The sequence below is a fragment of the Sander vitreus genome, chromosome 12, assembly GCF_031162955.1.
Source record: "Sander vitreus isolate 19-12246 chromosome 12, sanVit1, whole genome shotgun sequence".
In the NCBI taxonomy this organism is placed as follows: Eukaryota; Metazoa; Chordata; class Actinopteri; order Perciformes; family Percidae; genus Sander; species Sander vitreus.
Genome location: NC_135866.1, coordinates 22,128,536 through 22,151,108, shown reverse-complemented (window position 1 = coordinate 22,151,108; position 22,573 = coordinate 22,128,536). Strand labels below are relative to the sequence as shown.

General features: G+C 40.7%; 2 protein-coding genes across 3 annotated transcripts; both read left to right on the top strand.

The window, feature by feature from the left end:
• Positions 1-880: 880 nt before the first annotated feature.
• LOC144526297 (uncharacterized) lies at positions 881-4,212 on the top strand. Of its 2 annotated transcripts, none has more exons than XM_078263672.1 (12): positions 881-1,058; positions 1,470-1,512; positions 1,716-1,764; positions 1,928-1,970; positions 2,072-2,108; positions 2,210-2,270; positions 2,855-2,891; positions 2,978-3,066; positions 3,145-3,275; positions 3,482-3,539; positions 3,635-3,706; positions 3,785-4,212. In XM_078263672.1, exons 1-12 carry the CDS (start codon positions 1,051-1,053, stop codon positions 4,021-4,023), a joined length of 867 nt encoding a protein of 288 aa, XP_078119798.1. In that variant the 5' UTR covers positions 881-1,050; the 3' UTR covers positions 4,024-4,212. The 2 variants fall into 2 exon arrangements, with proteins under 2 accessions (XP_078119798.1, XP_078119797.1); XM_078263671.1 differs by having other exon boundaries at positions 2,069-2,108.
• A 6,518-nt stretch (positions 4,213-10,730) lies between these two features.
• Positions 10,731-22,204, top strand: LOC144527042 (glutamate decarboxylase 1-like). Its single transcript, XM_078264872.1, has 14 exons — positions 10,731-11,136; positions 11,903-12,145; positions 13,387-13,477; positions 17,455-17,567; positions 17,681-17,796; positions 18,203-18,282; positions 18,438-18,492; positions 18,578-18,694; positions 18,803-18,867; positions 18,968-19,046; positions 19,204-19,353; positions 19,476-19,583; positions 19,893-19,982; positions 20,301-22,204. The coding sequence occupies exons 1-14, from the start codon at positions 10,950-10,952 to the stop codon at positions 20,472-20,474; spliced, it is 1,668 nt and encodes a 555-aa protein (XP_078120998.1). The 5' UTR covers positions 10,731-10,949; the 3' UTR covers positions 20,475-22,204.
• Positions 22,205-22,573: the final 369 nt, after the last annotated feature.

Sequence of the window (22,573 nt, the reverse complement as noted above, 5' to 3'; positions counted from 1 at the left end):
ATGCGGGGAAGAATACTTGGAGTCAGGTTTTTGGTACCCTTTTTAGGTACACAGAGAGGATTTCCCTAACACTAACCTTACCTTTATCTAAACAGTGCTTCAAATTCTGGCAGAAAATGAACAAACCTGTCATGTGCTAATTTGTGCTCTGTGGGAACTCTGAGTCTTCAGCCAGTCAGTCTAACAGTTTATATCTTCTTAAAATTACTTGACAACCATGAAACAATACAGCCAAATGCTGAGGGGACCGGAACCTATTAATCACACACACAATATCTCCATCCTCACATTCTCTCACTCACTCATTCACTCACGCACGCACGCACGCACGCACGCACGCACGCACGCACACACACATTCAAGACTGAGGGCAGCACTTTCGATGTATGCACAGCTAATGTAGCAGTAACAGCTACTTATTGGATGAAATATGGCTGACATGGAGGGTGGACAGAAACAACAGGCTATGTGTAAGAGGGGCCTGGGAGAGAAGCCTTCAAAATATCTTATTTCTGAGCTTAAATAGTGTAAATATGACTTTTTCTGCATTCAATGCATTTTTGTGTCTTTTTTATTTCACACATTTCACAAAGCAGCCAAAACAACTTCCACTTATGTTGCAAACTGAAGGAATTATAAAACATGTACAATATGACAACACTTTTTATAACACCTGTAGACTAATTCGAAGAACAACCCATACGATGAACAGAAACGCATAAGTCCTATTTAAAATGAAAAACAACTACGTACAGTACTACATCACTGCTTCTCCATATTCCAAATTTCATGGCACAAAATTAATCTATCTCTGGCCTGCATTGTGTTTGCAGTCAATCGCAAAATTTCCGGCAGCACTTGAAGGCAGCATTGACTCGGAGTCGCTCGGTTACTATGTTTACTTCATTGTTGCGGTGCAACGACAGTCTGTCCCACTTATAGAAAAGTAGCTAGTTAGCTAAATTAACCTTAAAACGAGAAAAACCTAGACATTACAGGACAGTTTTAGAATAATTAGTACTTTAAGTTGCAGTCGCTTTATCTTCCTCAATGAGCAGGTGAGCAACTGGTGGCTTAACGTTACCAACATTAACTAGCTACGCTAATGAATGATTACAATGTATTATGCAACTTTAGCTAACGTTATCTGCTAATTTAAGCTAGCTAGCTACCCTTGGTAAATGAACAATATGATAGTTAACGACGTAGTAATTTACTTCAGTAGGCCTACTTCGAATGTTGCTTCAGCAGCTGTCATTGACTAAATTACATATTTAAATACAAAAAAGTAGACCTAAACGCCTGAAAAATTACTAAAGCATAACGTTACTGTACAATATAAGGTCACTATATACGCAAGAGTACCACATATAAACCTTAAAGCTATGTAGAAACGTTAGTATTTTATAATCCATGCTATTTAATTCACAAACAATAATATGATTTCACTGCTGCAATTTGATGTCCAGTTTAGAGTGTTTGGGGAAATCCTCCACCAGTTCACAGAAACAGGTGAGCCCTAAAGAATAAACTGTCAAACTTTGTCAACTGTGTTCTGTTTTATTACAACACTCTAGTTTTCTATCAATCATATGCTTTTTTTATGGATTACATTGCTGATGTTGATGTTCATGCTTGTGCATTGCTACTCTGCATGTCCCAATAAACATTGTATGAATATTACAATCATTTTTGACCTCTCGACCTGGACGTAGTTGACAGCAGAAGTCCCCTCTGCTAATGCTGAGACAAACAAACCCAGTGGTAAGAAGTAATTCCCATTTCACATCGGTGTACAAACATCACTTTCAGACTTATTTCCTTTTGTAAAGACTGAAATGGGACATAAGATTTCACGTGAGTTCCACTTGCGCTTATGCTGCTCTCCAGCCTTTTATGGCAATCTTATATTCTTATTATGTTCTAGACCAAGTTTGGGAAAAGACAGTCATCAGGGACATTAAACCTCGGTAAGAAAAGTCCCATCTTAGCAAGTATACTTTTCTGTCATAACACACCATGCTCATCCAGTATTTTTTATTTTTTTTCATTTACTTTTTGCATCCAGCAGGAGTCTTCCTGCCCGGGCACTGCCTCGTTCTGTGAAGGTGGGTATCCTGAGATAGACTACACAAAGACTGGATTGACGGAAACATGTTTTGCTTCACTACTGTAATTACATTTTTTTTTTTTTTTTTTCTTTCTTAAGGTTTCTTGCCAGGAGACTCAAAAGTTTGGGTTTCCAAGTGGGGATGTGCTGGATGAAGACGGTATGTGGTGTTGGACTTTCTGAGATTGAGGGAAAATTCATCTCATCAGTACTTTTTCACATAATGTTTAACAATTATGCAAGGAGAAGTCTGTTCCTGAACATGCAGGGATAACAATTGCTCTATCGAAGGTAGCATGAAAAGACCAGATATGTTAACTAGATCTTCATAATGAATGAAAAATGTAATTTGCTCTTTTTCATTGCAATTGCTGTTGATCACTCGGCACGAGCATATGCATAAATGTGTATGTGCTTGCTTGTTAATTTTGTCAAACGTCATTCTGGGAAATGTAGTAAGTCACAAACAAAGCCTCTAACTGTGACAGAATAAGAAGAGACAGGCTGCGTACACCAAAAGTAAACTTTGCTGTCTGTGTCATTTGTCCTCATCATGTCTCCAGACTGTTACAGTAAGTTTAATGTTTTGTTGACAACATAATATCAATGAACAGTTTCAGCTTGTTATGTTCACACAATTCACATTAAATACTACTATCTACTGTGCCCAAAACAATATTTAAAATCCATGCCGGAGTTTACTGGCTAATTTGAATGTCTTGGATGTCTGTGGTTCTCCTGTAGACTGCTCACCAAAGGAATCCATCAGCATAACACCAAGGTCTGTACTCTGAATTCACATAGTAAGTGGTCAGACTAATGAAATATCACCAACACACAGTTTTAAATCCTAAATGCGATTTTTAGGGTTGATAAACACACACAGTTGACTGCAGTGCCTGATGAAGAGCTGAAAATGAAAGACCTGAGGAAGGCCCCAGACTCAATACTTATAGGTACGTTTATTGTAGAACAAAATGCAAAATAAGAAATGTAGCAAGAAAGAAACTGATGATAGTGTTAATGGTTGTCAGGAGGAACAACACATTCTCCTCCACCAGCTGAGCCTCTCCCCACACATGGGCCAAATGGAGAGGAAGAACAGACCGAAGAAGAGGATGTTGGGGATGAGGAACGAAAGGCACCAGTGGAGCTGATAATGGAGGTGAAGTGACTGATCACCATCAATTATTCTACACTCCATGCTCTGCTGAGAGGATGGGCTTAACTGTAGTAACTTTTTGTTTCATTTCAGATGCCAAAACTCCTTTTAATCCTTGGTTTTAGTCAAAGATATATTTTTACTAAACTTGGATATACTCAGTTGAGAGAAAATGAAATTGAAACCCAATTTAAAATGTGTGGTTTCAGTTCCTCAGAGCTGTGATGGACAGAGACTTCCAGCTGGCCAGCAAACTGTGTCAGATGAGTATGTATCCTGCATCCATCAAGTCTATGTCTGTCAGTCAATACATCTGCCACCGGTGAAGCCAGCCAATGATGCCTCTTCTCTCCTCGGTCCAGTTCTCATCTATGAACCAGACAATCCTGAGGCCTCTGAGTTTCTCCCGCTGATCCAGAAGAAGCTGTTGGAGGGTGAGAGTTCCTCCGTTTAAACACTTATGCTCCATATTCCAGAACACACCGTGAGTTTGTGTCATTCTTTTTCATTAGAGCAAGAGGCAGAGCAGAACACTGAGGAGGAGGAAGAAGAAGAAGTAGATGAGGATAATGATGACTCGGATAACTTCGGGAGTGATGAGGAGTCATCTCAGAGCTCAAACTGCTCCTCTTCAGCTTGTTCCTCCTCCTCGCCATCAGATGATGATGATGATGATGATGATGATGATGATGATGAAGAAAAGCAAGTAGACAGACACAAGCCGTGTCCTACTTCTCACATTTCTCACTAAATCTATTGTACCAATACAACAGAGGCAATGTTAGGCACTGTCACCAGATATCTCTGCTAATAGCATCTTGGAACATTTTATTTATTTTAATCCACAAAGCTACTTTGAACAGTCTATGTGCATTTTGTAGATGTTGTGACAATGATGCATTTTTTTCAAATTACACCTGCAAATAAAATATTTATTGTGGACAAAGTTGAGGCCTCTGTTTGCTGAAAACGTAAACTTATAAACATGCCATTAATAACAGCTGTGTTCGATTGCAGTTTTCTAATTCTAAGCCCTCATCATTTATAACTACACCTGTGCTTTACCTGCTATGACCTATAAGTCAAAATGTCTGCTGTGAGACAGGTCATCTTCACTTCTAAAACCAAAACGATTAGTTGATTAATAGATTAGTCGATCAACAGAAGAGAGAGAGAATCAATCTGCAACTATTTTGATAAATGATTATTTGCTTAGGTCATTTTTTCAAGCAAAGATGCCAAACATTGGTTAAAGCTTCTCTAATGTGAGGATTTACTGCCTTTCTCTGTTTTAGTTGCATAAACAAAAGCATTTTCCACTGTTTTCTGACATTTTATAGGCCAAACAATCAAGACAATATCTGTCAGATTAATTAATAATGAAAATAATCAGTTGCAGCCCTAATCTTGACTACAGTATCATACTGATAATGGCACCCATGTGAAATATTTGCAGGTCATTTATTTAGTAAACAAATGAAAAACAAAAAGCACTTTGTAGAGATAATGATAGTTTTACTGGAGTGTTAGTATATATAGTACATACAGTATGTATAGTTCCTAAAAGCTCAACTTAACAAGACAGTTTGACTATTGACTATTTAATTGCGTCCAGAGTCATTTTGGTCTGTGCTGTTGGAAATTGCTAAAATGAACTGAAAGATGAATTTGCATTTGCCAATTAGTCTGGCTATACCTGGCTAGGCTAGGCCATACACTTAACACCCCTGAAATCATGAAAATAATTTTGAAGATGCAAATTGATGCTGAATGAAAAGAAAATAACGTTTGTTTCCCCCCCCCCCCCTAAAGCTGGTTTCATAAGGCAGAGCAAAATCTGTGTGTGTTCACGTGGGCAAGTGCTTCATACCCATACCGTCGTGATCAGAGCTGTAAATAAACACAATTATATTTATACTTATACTTCATTTATACTTTTTTTATTGATTGAATAAATCTTCATTTTTGAATATAGGCAGTTTCTATGGATGATGATGCTGACAATCAAGCATGTTTTTTCTGTGCTACTCTGCTCTGTGTGCACACTGAATCGTTACTTTAAAGGTTACACAGCCTCTCTCACACACTCAGCTATTATTATCACATGGCAGAGCTTATCTTTATGAGTCGTCTCTACGCGTGACTTGGGAAAAGAGAAAGTATGAGCGCCATCTGATAAAGGCTGCGTGTAATTTGCAGTGACTGAATGAACATAATGGCTGCTCTCTGTCCATTCGGTGGACCAGGACACAGGCATGAGGATAACAATAAGTCAACGCCCTCCAGGCTGGATTCACTTTGACGTCTCACTGTTATTGTCCATGTCAAGGTTATAAAAAGGGTGCAGGTCAAAAATGATGATGCATGCAGTGTAGTTGTCTCATGAAGGTGAATGTCTCAGCCAGCACTTGTATGGATGGATGGATGGATGGATCATGGACTGTGCATGCTGCTCTCTCATCACTTGGTGCTTTTGTAAGAAGCCCCCACAGGTTCACTGAAACATTATGAATGTATATCTGTTGTTACTAAAACCCAGAAACCAACTTTGTCATCACAAGGTCAATTGCTAGGTAACCCCCTCAGAATACATTTCACATTCACGTCTCCATCCTGTGACACACACCCACACACACACACGGGTGGGTATACGTCACTGGTGCTTTTCCTTTTTCTTTTTAGGCTTCTTAAAGTGGATTGTGGCTGTCAGTAGCACTCAGGGAAGCTTCATTAGTCGTCAGAGGGAGGCAAGGCTGTGACTCATGCTTGCGTGAAGAGACCAATGGGCAGCCAGAGCCTGAGATATAAATAACGAATAAAAAATATTCTTGAGGGAGAAAGGGTCACTTGCGCGCCGCTGGATGGGATTTTATTAGTGCGCTCTGTTGCTATTCCGCCATCACTGGACTGTTCCTTGTCGTGTCTTTGGGTGGCAATTGTAACATCTAGTTATAGTTTCTCTGGACTCGACAACCTGTGCGCCTGTGAGTCGGTAAGATGCCTCCTCCGTTCATTCCAGCGGCGCTCTTTATATATTGATATATAGGCTTCATATTTTTTTCATAGACACAGGTGATTATAACGTCGGAGTTTGTTTGTTTTTTTTTGGGGGAAATAGACTAACAAAAAATATGTTATATTTCACCGTGTCGTTTGAAAGAAATGAGTCCCAGGTGAGTGACAGGAGGAATTCATTAGTTGTCCCGTCTGTCTGATGACATTGAGTTATGATGAGATGGGATGTGCTTGTTCGAAGCGCAACTTAATTGAAATGTCGATTGCTCAGTCAATACGTAACTGATGTAGGTTATTTATAGTTGCATCTTTTCAATATTCACTTAACAAATCAGTCTGTTTAAAAACAGGTGTGATTTTATCAATATGTCCTGTCATGTATTAATTTATATTTTTTAGAATAGCACGTGGCATCTAACTATGGCAGGCTGAATGAATCTGTTTTTAATCTTTTTTTTTTATTCCTTAGAAATATCTCTCTAATATATATAGCTATGAGTGCAGTGGATGATCACAGACATACAGCTCATACATTTTAATGGTCTCGTGTCGCTCTGCCAAAGACTGATATCTAAGGAAAATTATAATTTTGCTCCAACGAGCCATTAGAACGTATAATAACTAGGAATATATTTCTTATATGTGGCGCTCCCTGATAACTGAATGTTATCTTTAACATGTATCCTGATGTGCGTATTGCTTGTGCGTCGTGCGCAATTCTCTCCAAATTGCGCGGCTTGGTTCATAGCCCAATATCCTTCGGGAATAACTCGTCCCTGGCGACGCACCGTGGATAACATGATTTTCTGATCAAATCCTGGTCTACCAATTAAATGGAGTGTAGTTATTCAAAATATATATTTCAAATGTGAGTTGTATAAGATGACCTGGTCACTCCTAACCCTGGACCGTTTTGTTTGCAGTTGAATTATTTCCCAGCTGGAGATCAGATAACAGAGGACTGATGGCCACGTCTGAACCGAGAGCCACTGGCGGGGACCAGGACCCCAACTCCGACAATTTAAGACCTCCGTCCACAAGTACGTCCTCCTCACACTCCACTCCCTGTTAATAATATCGTAATCCAGTATCGATCCCCGAGGGTACATTCTCGTTAAGGCTGTCCCTCTTCGGAGCGTTTAGACTGTGCTTACAGAAACAGCCCACTGGAGCTGACCGGGACTCGGTGCCTTGCTCAAAGACACTTATGCATCCAGTGCGATCTATTGCCAACACCCCCACCTCTCTCTCTGCCTCTGTCTGCCTCCCTGTCCCTCTCTCCCCTCCTCCTCTGTCTGATAAAAGCGAGTCTCGCCCGGGCCATTTGCTGTGTGGTCTCCGTCGTTAATCATTCCGGTTAAAAACAGAGCCATCACAGCTGCCTGTCGCTGTCTGGCGGATCAGCGGTGCGCACCGAGCAGTGAACCTGGCTCAGAAATAATGCACCATTATAGCATTGGCATTTTTAATGATCCAACATTTTTGAATAAAAACGCATGTTCCGATCGAATATATTCCTGGTTTGAATATTTTCCCTATATTTTCTTGCATTAACGCCTTCGTTGTCTGGGGTTTAATCGTGCGTTTTGAAAACGTTTTCGACAAATTTTGCACACAAATAAATAGCTTTTTTTTTTAATTACTTAGGCCTATTATTTATTTTTGACGTAACTCATCTTATCTCGTTTATGTAGGCCCTCGGGGCTGTAAACTGCATATCTTAGTTGCGCATGGAGAAATAGGCTATTTTGCGGGGAGGGGTTATTAATAGCTGAACACATTTATGTAGGCCTACACATTAACCTATGGGTTAATTAGGGTAATTGTTTTAAGCCTTTGTCGCATGCCCAAATCGACTCTGTGATAGTGCACTTGAGCAGCCATCTGCAGTGCAACGCGGGGAAAGGATGACCGCTTTTTGTCTTTGGCCAAAATGTAAAAGGAAATAGGCTGCAGTTCCTGAGGACCAGTGTATAATTCAATTTCCTATTTTCTCTTTTTTTCTCTTTATCGAATACAATATTTTTGCTGAATCTATTATTTGTGGCCCTTGGGTGTCAATAAACTACATGTAGACTACATGTCTACAACAAATGTAAGACTTATTCTAAATGTGAATTTGTCCCGAGAAAAGCCCTTTAAAAAGATGTTTGTTTTGTGAAAAGGTTTGTTTTGTCTGACTTGCTCGCATACTGCTGCTGGATGTTGCCATTATCTCTCTTCCACGCTCCATCTCACGCCTGGCGGCATGTAGTGTCTGTGCGTGCGTGCGTGCGCGCGTGTCTGCTGTGTGTATGCCATGGCCTCAGCACCTCGAGCTGCTCTCTAGTTTCTCTCAGAATGAAATTGCTTCAGTGAATTTAAATACTTGTTTTTGTTATGAAAGTTTTCCATCAGGTGCATTCGCCGCCTCGCTGTATAGCTCTGCTGCCGCGCGCTCTGCATTTTATTCCCTCTGGCTTCTGCTCCATCTCTGCTCACGCATGTCCACGCTCGGTTTTGTGTGTAGCTGTGAGTATGTATGCATGAGACGCACTATAGCCTACTATAAGTTTCTGCATCAAGCCGGCTATAGACTTCCCGGCCACAGACATCACCAGCTCGCTCCAGTCACATACTGTGTTTCACTCAATTAATCTCTGCCCTCCTACGTGAGCTCATTTCACGGGCGTTAATTCCAGTCCGCCCCTTGGCTGGGTGTGTGAGCCGGCGTGGATGTGCCGTGCGGGCCACTGGCGGTGCCTATTGATTGAACCTAAATCGGAAATGTTATAAGACTCATCCCCCGATGATCAGTGGGTGCTGTGGTAAATAACAAGGTGGATAAATCATCGGCCAAACAAAGACCACTTTGAGCCAAATGACTCCGAAACAAATTGTTTGATGTTTTAAAACCCCGCATGAAAATACCAAAACACCCTGAGTGTTCAGAGTCACACACCCGGCCAAGAGCCGTGCGCATTACGCAGCTTCCACTGTGCTCACTGTGCTCCACCAGCTTTATATCCATAATCCGCCCATCCACGTTGTCTCCGCGGCCTGCACACCAGAAACTCAAACGTTCATTCTGTTTTAGCCTACGAATATGCGTGGATGCACGGATGTACACGGAAACTGGGGATGAAGATTTGTGGTAAGTTTTTATGGGCACATAAACCGTTCCACGTTAACTCCTTTCATATGTTATTCACATTTTTGACATCTTAGACAAATGCAATTTTGGAAGGACCAGATTGTTTTGGCATATGAATGCATGGTAATATGTCTCCATAATATTCCATTAGAATGCATTTTTGCCTCTATTCAAAATGTCATCATGGCTGTAATACTTAAAAAAAAAAAAAGAAAACACGTTTGGAGGCCTAAAATAGGCCATAGTAAAGGCTGTTAGAGCAGGGCCATCCACAACTGTCACAGTGTGTTTCCATCTTCTAAAGGTCAGTGGACATTAGCCTGTAGGTCTTATGATGAGAGCCCCAGATCACCCACCGACCGCCCCTGACCCCCCCCCATGTCTTTTCCATTTCATTTTCACCAAGAGAAAAATCCCCGAGACAGGCCTGGAAATATAGCCTATGTTATAAAGCCCAGAAAGACCCTCAGACCCTTTCCATTCATATCATTCCTTGCAGCAAATAATACATTTGTTTTCTTTAAAAGCCTACTGACAATCACACTGATGGCCTGTACAGTGGAGAATGTGACGTTAAGGGAATGTCTGTTTATTTCTCCATCATGTGAAGGAATTTGTTTAAAAAAATATATATGGATATGTTTTTCTTGCAGCTTTACAAAGGGGGAATGCATATCATGTAGATATGGAACAGGGAACAGGATATAATTGGCCTTTGTGTTATGGCAGAAATCAATTAAGACCAAAGGATCGAATAAGCTACGTATGGTATCGTCAGCGTTTGGTATTTCTGAGAATGAGAAAACGACCAATATATTTTTGATTGGTCTAAATGACATTTTAATGGACTGAAATGGAAATTGAATGGGGATATTTCTATGTGGAGTCTTAGGCAGTTAGACGGTCTCAAATATTGATTTCCAAAATGTCATATAGGATTTAATGAGCAAGATTTTATTGAGTTGCCATTGAAAAATGTAAATTTTATAGGCTTACAGATAACAACGGTGTGTGACTTCCATGTGTTTTGTGCACAATTAGTCCCACCCGTAACCACATTATCCTGCCGATATAAAGGCCCAGATGCAGAAAAATGATCAATCATAGAGCATCCTTCATTAACCCCTCTTTATAGAGTGTGGGTTTATTGGCTGTATGGGTCCTCACCGCGGGCTGTCCTGTCCTGCCCTGCCCTCTGAGCCGATCAGTCTCTGGACTGGGTGTTTCCTCACCGGCGTGTGGTTGTGATGTCACAGGGTGGGGCGGGCACGCGGGCAACCACCCACACACACAGACACGGGTGGTTCCTCTTCCTGTGTGTGTACTAAATGGCCTATATAGGTTTGGCCTCCACCAGAAAATCCTCAAATTTCTCAGGGCATTAGTAGCTGACTTTAGACAACACAGATTTTTTTTTCTTCAAAAGCTGCCTTACCACGTATATATTTATAGACTAAATAACGCGGAATATTTGGACATTCATTATTCGTCTTTCTTGCATTTAAAAAATAATAATTTCTTTGTGTGGAATGGAGGTGTTTGGTGATAACTCCTGTCCTCCGTCGTGTAACACCCTAGGGTTCTTGCAGAAGAACAACAGCCTGGACGAGAAGGGGAGGCTCGCGGGCCAGAAAAACTTGCTGTCTTGCGATAACAGTGACAGGGACGCGCGCTTCCGCCTCACCGAGACCGACTTCTCCAATCTGTTCGCCAGAGGTGAGAACTTCATAAGCGCTATTTCAGCTTGACGTAGGCCTATCTAAACAAATAAGCTATTTCTCAATTTTGTGTGCTTCACTGGAGCTGTACGCTATGGTCACATTAGTCATAGGCCCATTACTTCAAACTAAAGTGACTTTGTCGACGGCCTACGACCAGAAAAGCACATTTTTGTTGTTACATTTGTTGTTCTCTTTTTGCTACAATATTGTCTTCTTACACCCAATGAAAGTCAACTTTCTAGAGGACGACGACTGAAGTTAGAGGCATATTAATAATTAGGAAAATATCTAGAAAAAGAACCAGAGGCTGATGGTTGACTATTAGTGTCAAGTTACTCAAAATTATAACAGTAACACATAGGCTACACCACTTTTTGAAAAAAATATTCTAATGTTCTTTTTGTAAGGTGTTCTCACCACAGCAAGTATAATCTACCTGTTGAGACCTGGAATCAATGCACTTCTCATCTTAAATCCCGCTAGACAAAATGTATGACCAAACATGGAGTAGTTACTGATGATATTAGCCTGTAAGCCTATAGCCTATTATAAATAGCCTATTACATTATTAAACACAGGTCACTAACAGAGAAATTGTAAGAAATACACAATCAAATTTGGACTTAAAATAATAACTATGTGCCCAAATCTTTCTAAAGGTTACTCTATTAAATGTCTGTGGTAAACATGCTCAGTCTTAAAGGGACAAAAGTATAAAGCGCCCAGGCTAAATTCCCACCACGTTTCTCCTCACCTCTTAGACTTGCTGCCAGCCAAAAATGGAGAGGAGCCTACCATTCAGTTTTTGTTGGAGATTGTGGACATCCTCACCAACTATGTCAAGAAGACTTTCGACCGCTCCACTAAGGTGCTGGACTTCCACCACCCCCACCAGCTTCTGGAGGGCATGGAGGGCTTCAACCTGGAGCTGTCCGACCAGCCCGAATCCCTGGAGCAGATCCTGGTGGACTGCAGGGACACGCTCAAATATGGCGTCCGGACAGGTAGGCTAGGACACCTTCAAGGTTGACCTATAGAGCTGTATCTGAGGGGAAAAGAGGGGGGGGGGGGTTGTATTATTCATATGCTGGCATCGGTTATTTAGCAAAAGGACACTGAATGTGTGAATATAAAAAGCAATTAACTTCTACTCTGTCAATTCAAAAATGGTGTTTTCATCTGCAGAGCAACATATAGTCATATATATCATTATACAAAGCAAAATATAATACTAGAATTATACAGTAATTTTATGATATATTTAAAAAAAACACTTGTCCATTTTATAACTTTTATGTAAATTGGTGAATTCAACACAAACCATTAGAGAAGACGCTGTTTGCCAGATAGTGTATGGCCTATTACGATGAATGCCTTATTTATTGTCCCCCTGGTAATTCACTTGACATCTTCCTTTTCTTTCCCCTCGACTTATTAAAGCAAGTGTCGCCTGAGGGGATCCTAACACGGGCTGTTTCAAGCTGTTAAAAACGACAACGCTCAAACTGTCCCTTAGGTTTTATATATCACGCAGGGTCTACTGTGCCTACAACTCAACACCACGTTTCAGTTGCAGACATGGTGGGGGTTTTTGTGCTCAATTTTGTGAAGTCGGACTGGAGGAGCTGTCCGCGGTGCTGAAATATAAAGCAGGTCTTTCCTCTCGCTGTTAAGCAGCACTGCCATTGATTTTGGATTTATTTTCCCTATTTAGGATTTTTATTCAGAAGTAAGTTAATGTGACTCACATATTTATTAGGCTATATGAGCCATACAGCACCACCACCACAAGGTCCTTATATCCATGACTGCATTTAGGCTCCAGGCCTATTGCTGGTGACTGTGTGCGCAAGCACCTTAGAGTCTAAATGGCTGTCATATAGCCTTGTTAACAATGTAATTATATACATTGAACAGTGCTATGTCAGATCCCTTAGGTTTCATGGCTGACCAGGGGAATACAAAATGATAACTGACCAACGACTGTGAACATTGAAATGAAGAATTGTTTCATGTGTCTTTTATTTTTATTTATTTATTTATTTTCACAGTCAGATGTAGGCGGTCAGCTTTAGCCTGCAGGACATTGAAGTCATATGTCTTCATAAAGCTAATGTACTCAGGACAAGGAAGATTAGCGGCTGTCTTATTGCTTTCTCTTTATATAAAGCAGGAGTCCCTCATAAAGGCAGTGAAGACAGTCATTAAGACAGTTATATTAAGATTGTTATATTTTTATGTTTAGGTCACCCACGATTCTTCAACCAGCTGTCCTCTGGTCTGGACATCATCGGTCTGGCCGGAGAGTGGCTCACCTCCACTGCCAACACCAACATGTAAGTCATACGGTATGCTTCTCTCTTTGCTTGCATGCTTGTGCATGACCATGCTATTATCTAATCGGGGAAATACCTCTATATGTCATGACAGGACAACCAAGTTTTCCAGTTTGTAGGCCACTGGAAACAGCCCCCAGTCATTATCATATAGTCATGGTGGAAGTGCTTATTTTGTCCCCCTCAGCTCACTCCACAATTGGTCACAACATCCTCTGAGGGCAGTTATATAAAGTGTTTGGTTTGTCCTGTTGAGACTGTGTATTGACAGACGGTAGGCTTCCACTGTGCTGTGTTGTATATCGAAGGCAGCCCAGCCCCAGGGGTGGTTAGATTGCATATTGATCTCAGGTCACAGTTACATGGTGGCCCAGTCTAATAGAGGGCATGAAGCACATCAACATCACACACTCTCGACACATACACAAACGCACAAACGCACAAACTCTCACACACACACACACACACACGTGCTGTAAATAAGCTATAACTCTGTGTTATGATCACTGGAATAGAATGGGGAACATCACATGAATACTACTGTACAATATCAGAATATTGAATACAGACACATGCACACAGAGCTACACACATAGACAAGCACATTTTGGTAGCGCCTGATTTTTATACCTCTGTCAATTCATTTTCACTGGAGGGATTGATTTATTCATGAGAGTAGATATGAATTCCTCCAAAATAAGAAATAACAGCCCTATACACTTTGGAATTCTACGAAATATATTTTGTTTCTTATTCACGGCCATATTTACAGTATTAATACTGACGTTAAGGGCTAACCAGAGAAGAAAATGTACATCACTCTTATGTAGGGCTGAAACTAACGATTATTGTCCTCATAATTTAATCTTTTAAAATGTTTCTCAATTAATTGGTCAATCATTTGGTTTATAAAATGTTTTCAAAAATTGTAAAAACTGACCATCATTCTTGACCGAAAAGCCTATGATGACATCATGAAATGTATTGTTTTGTCAGACCAGCAGTCGAAAAAAAAATCTCAATTTACTTTTACATAAAACAAAGGAAGGCAGCAAATCCTCAGAAGCTGCAACTAAAAATCTAACAATGAATCCATCGATCAACTAATTGTTTCATGTCTACTCTTCTCTATGAGAGAGACAAATCAGGGTTTGACATTAAACAGGAAGCATGACAATTACAGCAAGACAACTGACTAAACATTCTAACAGCATTTAAAAACAGTTTTTCAAAGCAGAACCAGTCACTTAAATATCTACGTACAACATATCTGCAAGAGATTTCCTTGGTGACAAGATGTAGAGACATGTAGTTTCATTGTACACACTGACATATCGCTGCAGAGACAGCAGCACCTGCACTGTGCATTAAAACCACACAAGATAAGTAGTGGGCAGAGTACACCACTCATACACACAAACGGAGCATTCAGTATCCTCTAACTATTGTGGCCTCTATCCTTCCTCCTAGACTGGCTGCTAAAGAAACGATCAATCTAAGGATAATAAACCAAACGCTAAAGGAAAATTGAGACACTTAATTTATCCCATTTCTCAAAACATTAGCTTAGGAAACCACCCCCTCTTAGGAAAAACTTTCCCATCTCATCTCCTGCTTGGAAGAATGCCCCAAGAGACAGGGCCAATGAATTCACACTCTGGCGCACACTTTCATAATGACACAGACACACACAGACACACACGCACGCACACACACACACACACACACACACACACACACACACACACACACACACACACACACACACACACACACATACACACACACACACACACACACCAGCTATGGCTGTCCCAGATACGGCAGCTAGGGTTTCCAGTCCATTGACTGCAGGCTCATTGTGAGCTGGTCTTAGCAGATAGGCCAGCTGGTCCCCACACTGACACACAATGTCCTCCGGCTGCACAGAAAACCCTGTCACACTGGGGAAACTGGCTGCTGCAGCTCCCCGTGGAGTGCTCATTCCGGCTCTATTGTCCCTGTGGGTACAGACTGACTCAGTGCTCCTTTGAGGGTCTGAGAGGAAAGTGTGGTTGGGGGTCAGAGGGTTAGTCACATAGAGACACACACACACACATTCAAACACAGACTCATACACATTGAGTGCCCTTGATGACGATAATAAGGGCATTTAGGGGATGTCCCTGGAGACAGGCAGGTGAATGAGTGGTAATTTTCACCCTGAAAAGACCAATGATTGGCTCTGATTGTGATAATGATCACCATTATTGTCATTACAGCATGAAATGACTCAGAGAGAAGGAGAATTTTAAAAAGGTGCACTGGTTTTGTCCCTTTTCTGCTGTGGATACATTGTAAGAAGAAATGAAAGTGGTACATCCAGGATATAAGGTGTTTTGGGTTCCTTATATGAACCCATCATTTCAATATATCAAAGAACACCATATTTTCTTATGGCCTCTCAAGTAGGCCAGTGACAGGCTGCAAAATGTGACATTTTGTCTTCTTTGTGATTTTATCCATCGCTGTCGCTGTTCATAGTCGAAGCCCAGCAGTCACGATCTGATCTGGTGTATTGACCAGAAGCTAATGTTCCAATCAACTCCATCCCGTGGGTGAGCCCTCACCAGGGATTATTAACAACAAAACATGTCTTTTTCTTCTCTATTTCTTCATTCTTTTAATTTGATTTCCGACTATCCTCGATCATAGCATTCACTCTCTTTTCTTTTCTCCCTTATTCTCTGCCCCTTCTTTCCGCCTTGTTTGTTCTGTACGCTTTCCTTTCTATGCCTCCATATCATCCCCTCCTCTTCCTTTGTTGTTCTCACAGTTTGCTTCAGTGTATTGTTTCCCTACAGCTCCCTCTGCTCACAGCCTTCATCTTTCCTCTCTAACCAAGCTACGAAATTGCTTCAGTCCTCGTTTAGATATACACTTGTGAACAAAACAGAGAGGAATTGAAGATTATTAGATTATTATTAGATAGATTATTGTTGTTTTAGATAGTAATGGTGGTGGTATCTGATGGGGGTGCAGGAGTGTTGTGTAACTGGCCTCATTAAAGGCAGGGTAGACAGGGATCAGTCCTAAGGGTGTGTGTGGGAGGCGGTGAGATGGCCTGGCAGTTAGCAAAGAGAGCAAAATGTAAGAGTTGGTTTTCTGTGATACACATTTTAGGTACTTTAGCTTCTTCAGGAGTGTTGCTCTTTTGTTGTCCATGGAGCTACGAGTCATTTTATCTTTTGTTAGCTGACAGAGAGGTCCGAAACATTTTTTAAAAAGCTGCCTTTCCGTCTCTCACCTCTCTAACAATTGTGAATATTATTTTGGGTTTTTTAATCTTTTCTTTTTCTTTATTTTAATGAAAGAATGAAATTAACAATTATAGTGTCTTCCTCAATTTCTGAATTTTAGGGTCAACAGAGGCTGTTATCTGTTTAAAACACTCTCCCTGCCAGTCTTTCTTTCTTTCTTTCTCTCTCTCTCTCTCTCTCTCACACACACACACACACACACACACACACACACACACATTCACGTCCTCTCAGCCATCAAATCAGCCCCATTCAGAGTCACCGCTGAGATTGGCAGGATTGACAGATAGCCATCAGAGCTTTGTGGGCTTTAATTAAACTACTGAGTGATTTCAGAAAGCCTTTGAATTTGAATGTTTGCTGCCTGACTCCTATCAGACACTTTTTAATTAGCACAGGCAGCACAAGCTCCAGTTTGTGCTCTGTGGATGGAATTATAGTAAGGCTAATGAAAAACCAATGACTTTGAGTGTGTGTGTGTGTGTGTGTGTGTGTGTGTGTGTGTGTGTGTGTGTGTGTGTGTGTGTGTGTGTGTGTGTGTGTGTGTGTGTGTGTGTGTGTGTGTGTATTGGCTTGTCTGTATTTAGGATTTGTTATCTGCAAGTGTGTGTATGCATAAGAATCTTCTTTGATTCTCTTTGCGTGCTATATTCATAAATCTTGTGATGTGATTGACAGGTTCACCTATGAGATCGCTCCAGTGTTTGTATTGATGGAACAGCTGACTCTGAAGAAAATGAGAGAGATGATTGGTTGGGTCGGTGGAGAGGGAGATGGACTCTTTTCACCAGGTTGGTCTATAAATTACAGATTGAGTGTGTGTTATTGTGTGTTGAATCAGTATAATGAGTACAGTTACCATGCCTCTCTTCAAGGTGCTGATGTGTCTGTCTCTCTTCAACAGGGGGTGCTATCTCCAACATGTACAGTGTGATGATGGCACGTTACAAGTATTTCCCCGAGGTCAAGACCAAGGGCATGTCTGCGGCTCCTCGCCTTGTCCTCTTCACATCTGAACACGTACGTGACACACATACGCACACACACACACACACACACACACACACACACACACACACACACACACACACACACACACACACACACACACACACACACACACACACACAAACACTCCATTTTAGGTATTCCAATAAAGCAGGCGCTATGCCTCACTGGCTGTAGATTGAGGCCATTGAAGAAGTCCGGTAATAATCAGTATGTCTATTTGAATCAAGGCAATGGCTAGTTTCATGGATTCTTTTAGCTTTTATCACATTTATATTCATATAAAGAATTGCTGACAACATGACAGAAAGCAAACCAAACCTTCAAGTTGCAATTACCTCAGAAAATCTCCACTTCATTGTTTCACACTATTATTTAAATGAAAGATGAATTATATACTTAATGTGTGTCCCTACAGAGCCACTACTCCATAAAGAAGGCTGGAGCTGCTCTGGGTTTTGGCACTGATAATGTGATCCTGTTGAGCACAGATGAGAGGTGGGAAACTTGTTTTAGAATTTTAAAGCCACAATTAATGCAATAAATGTGTAAACTACTGTATGTGAACAATGTGATGAAAAGAGGGGACTACTCCATGGTTCTTGTATAACTTATTGTATGTAATGATAATATGATGCTCAACACTTTTTCAGGGGGAGAGTCATTCCTGCAGATCTGGAGGCCAAGATCATTGATGCTAAACAGAAGGTCAGTGTCATTGTTGCTTTTTCTTTGTTTCTCTCTTTAATTGTTCCTGCTCTTTAACCAACATGTTTGTGTGTTGATTCTGCAGGGTTATGTGCCATTGTTTGTGAATGCCACAGCTGGTTCGACAGTGTACGGTGCATTTGACCCCATCAATGAGATCGCTGACATCTGTGAGAAGTACAACTTGTGGCTCCATGTTGACGTGAGTAGTTGACACTGGAGCAGTTGCTGTAGTATTTTGATAGTAGTAGTTGTAATATACTGTATGTCCTTGCCCGCATACCCTTCTGTAAAAGTACTCTTTCCTCAGGGTGCGTGGGGTGGTGGACTACTGATGTCCAGGAAGCATCGCCATAAGCTTGCTGGAGTTGAGAGGTAAGTAAGTGGGAACAGATGGGTTGCTTGTTATTGTTATTTAAAGAACATTTCCAGTGAAACTACCTCACAACATTAAGACATATATTAAACTTTGCAGGGCCAACTCTGTCACGTGGAACCCTCACAAGATGATGGGCGTGCCTCTCCAGTGCTCTGCAATCCTGGTCAGAGAGAAGGTACAGCACACACACACACAAACACACACACACACACACACACACACACACACACACACACACACACACACACACACACACATAGTGCTCGCATGTCATGGGCATAAGAGGATAAAAGGTTAATAGTGTATGTACTGTACTTTATGTGTGTCTGTAGGGAATCCTGGCAGGCTGTAACTCCATGTGTGCTGGCTACCTGTTCCAACCAGATAAACAGTACGACGTCAACTATGACACAGGGGACAAAGCAATCCAGTGTGGCCGACACGTCGACATCTTTAAGTTCTGGCTCATGTGGAAGGCCAAGGTGCTTAAGAATGTCTTTAAGCCAAATTGTCATGGTCTTATCATAGCAGATGCTGAATAATGCTTTATAATCCATGTTTTCTGTTATAATTAGTGCCTGACAGACTTTTTTTTACCCCGCAGGGCACCATAGGGTTTGAGCAGCACATTGACAAGTGTTTGGACCTATCTCAGTACCTGTACAACAAGATCAAGAACAGGGAGGGATATCAGATGGTGTTTGATGGAGTGGTAAGCTTCCCTAAGGTTTTATTCTATCAAGGTTATTTATCACTTAGGAAAATTCAATATTGTATCATTTTAGGGTAAAAAGCTATACTGGCATGAGACCATTTAGGGGGATAAACCAAAAAAAAACCTGAAAATCATATATTGATTTTACAAAAAGTTAATTAACATGTTAAAGCTTTGTTTGTAACTCTTCTCTGTCAAATTATTTAGCTTGCTCTTTTTCCTCTACCTCCGTCTTTCTTCATTTTGTTTTTGTTTGTGTGTGTGAGAGAGTGTGAGTATATTAACTGTGTTTATTTCTGTCTGCAGCCCCAGCACACCAATGTTTGCTTCTGGTACATCCCACCCAGCCTGAGAAGCATGCCTGATGGCGAGGAGCGGCGAGAAAAACTCCACAGGGTAAGACCCTTGTCAATGACTTAACTTTTATTTTATCAACCTGCGCATTACTGGTGGTCTGCACCCATGGACTACAGATGGAAATTAGCTAATGCTACATCTGGTTCAATAAATGTATTGTACACAATGTCCCTGTTAAATAAAAAATATATTTAAAAAAGTAAAAACATTAATTTCAAATACTTCCATGTATCAGCTTTCATGTTTAGCCTGCCTTTTTATTCATACAACCAATGAATGATGTCTTCATGAACGCTATTTATTGCAGACTCCCATTAGGAATGCAATTTGTCTCTAAGTTTTCTCTTTTCCTACCAGGTAGCGCCAAAGATCAAGGCCATGATGATGGAGTCAGGGACCACCATGGTGGGCTACCAGCCTCAAGGCAAAAATGTCAACTTCTTCCGCATGGTCGTCTCCAACCTTGCGGTCACCCAGTCTGACATTGACTTCCTCATCGATGAGATTGAGAGGCTCGGTCAAGATCTGTAGTCCCTCTCAGCCGTCGCTGCTCTAGTGGCCAAAGGGCGATCCTGCAGTCTTCTATCTATTGTATTTCCAAGGCAAACGCCAATGAGGGGAAACATTTACAGTGCTGCAGACAGAATAATGATAGGACATGTTTTAGGTTCTTTCTATCCAGTCTATCTTTGTCTGAAGCATTCTGACTGTTTCTCCAACCAAAGGGAAGCTAGAAATGAGAGAGACTTTGAGTGTGTTACTTGCTCGCTCACATGGTTCTTCCTCTATAAATATATAAGTATCTGAAGGCTCCACGTCCAACCAACATGCTCTAATGTATGTGTGCGCTGTGGATTCTTGTAATGTGTGCGTGTATGTGATCCAGTTTCTCGTTTAATGTAGTTTGTGTTTTAACGTCTGTGTGTGTGTGCCTGAGTGTGTGTGTGGTCAAATGCTGAAAGGGAGAAAAGCACAGATGCAAATTAACAAACTATCATAAAAGTATTCTGTTGTATCATACATTTGCTACGCAAAATTGAATCATTGGTGCTTTCCGCTGTACATATTATTCTCAGTGCACTGACTTATTTGTCCTAAACTAGTGTCCGTGCAGTGTGTGTGTGTGTGTGTGTGTGTGTGTGTGTGTGCAGGTGTGTGTGCAGGTGTGTATCCTGTCATGTATTTGAAGCTAGCACTGTGTTATAAATAAGCTTTTCATGACCTTATGTGCACACCATACCAAGCATGTTAAACTGAGGCATTTTGATCACCTCCAGCAACTGATCTACAGTCTGCAATATTTTCCCTCATAGAACTTTAAGATTAAGATTTAAAATGTCTACAGCTGTCCCAAGTCTGTGACAACTTGTAAAACGCTGGCTCGTTGTTTTCATGCAATCATGTGATAATCATGTGTTTATAACATTGTTAAAATATTAAATATTAAGATTATATAAGAACTCATATTTATTGCATTTCCACTGTTTGCAGATTCAGGTATTTCATTGTAAATGTATCTTTATGTGTATTACATTGTAATACTTTTGTAAATGTAATCACAGAGACTAGAGTAAAGTTTATTTATAGTGCTTTTGTCAGCCAAAGAAAGTGAATCGGGAACAGAGCAACCCATTGTCCTTCATATAGAACTTGTTATAGATTATAGGTGTTTGTAAAATGTTACCTATTGACCCTCGACTACGATGCAATTTCTATGGTGTGTTTCTTTCTGTGATTGTGAGTCTTTTGGACCGAATGTTTTGAGATGACTGACTGGCCTTCTGATGAGATTAAGAATGAAGTTCATACAATCCTTGTCTTTTATTTTAGAGAATAGCACAAGGATGTGAGAATGTACTCTCTTGAGACTGGGAAGAAAGTATTGTTGTATCTGTCTGAATCCTAATGCATTTACTGTAATATAGTATATATTAATTGTAATACATATAACCTGTATTCTCAGTGTTATGGGAACTTAATGTGTGTCTTTGCACAATGTTAACCTTTCTTTCTTCCATTGTAAATGGATGTATACTATGGCAGTATTATATAAGACTTATGTTAACAAAGTATTTATGGTATCTAGGGACCATATGTAAATGGCACAAGTGCATAAATCATATTTAAGGTAATCTGTGTGATGTATGTGACCAATCTTTTGTTTTTTTTGTTGTTTTGTTGTTGTTGACAAAGCCAGCTGTAAGGGAATGTTTCCCAGGAGGCACTTTAACAGAACCATACCGTCTTGAAAAAAAATTAATAAAGTCTACTAAAGGGAAAAATTTGTTTGACTTATTGAAACACACACAGACACAAATCTCTGTCTCTGAGACAAACATTTTTTTCTCTGCGGTTCCACAAACAGCACTCTACAAAAATGTGCTCTCACACACACACACACACACACACACACACACACACACACACACACACACACACACACTATTGCCTCTCTGCCTAATCATCCTCGAGGCTTTGTTTGGCCCCCAGCTGAGTGTTGGATTGGCTGTTCTTCAGCGTAAAACCCTCCTCTCCTATCAGCTCCTTCTCTCCTTTATTCTTTCCTGTCTTCTCCCCTACATATTTTTTCACTCGCATTTGCTACTCCCTTAATTCTCTCTTTTTTCTTA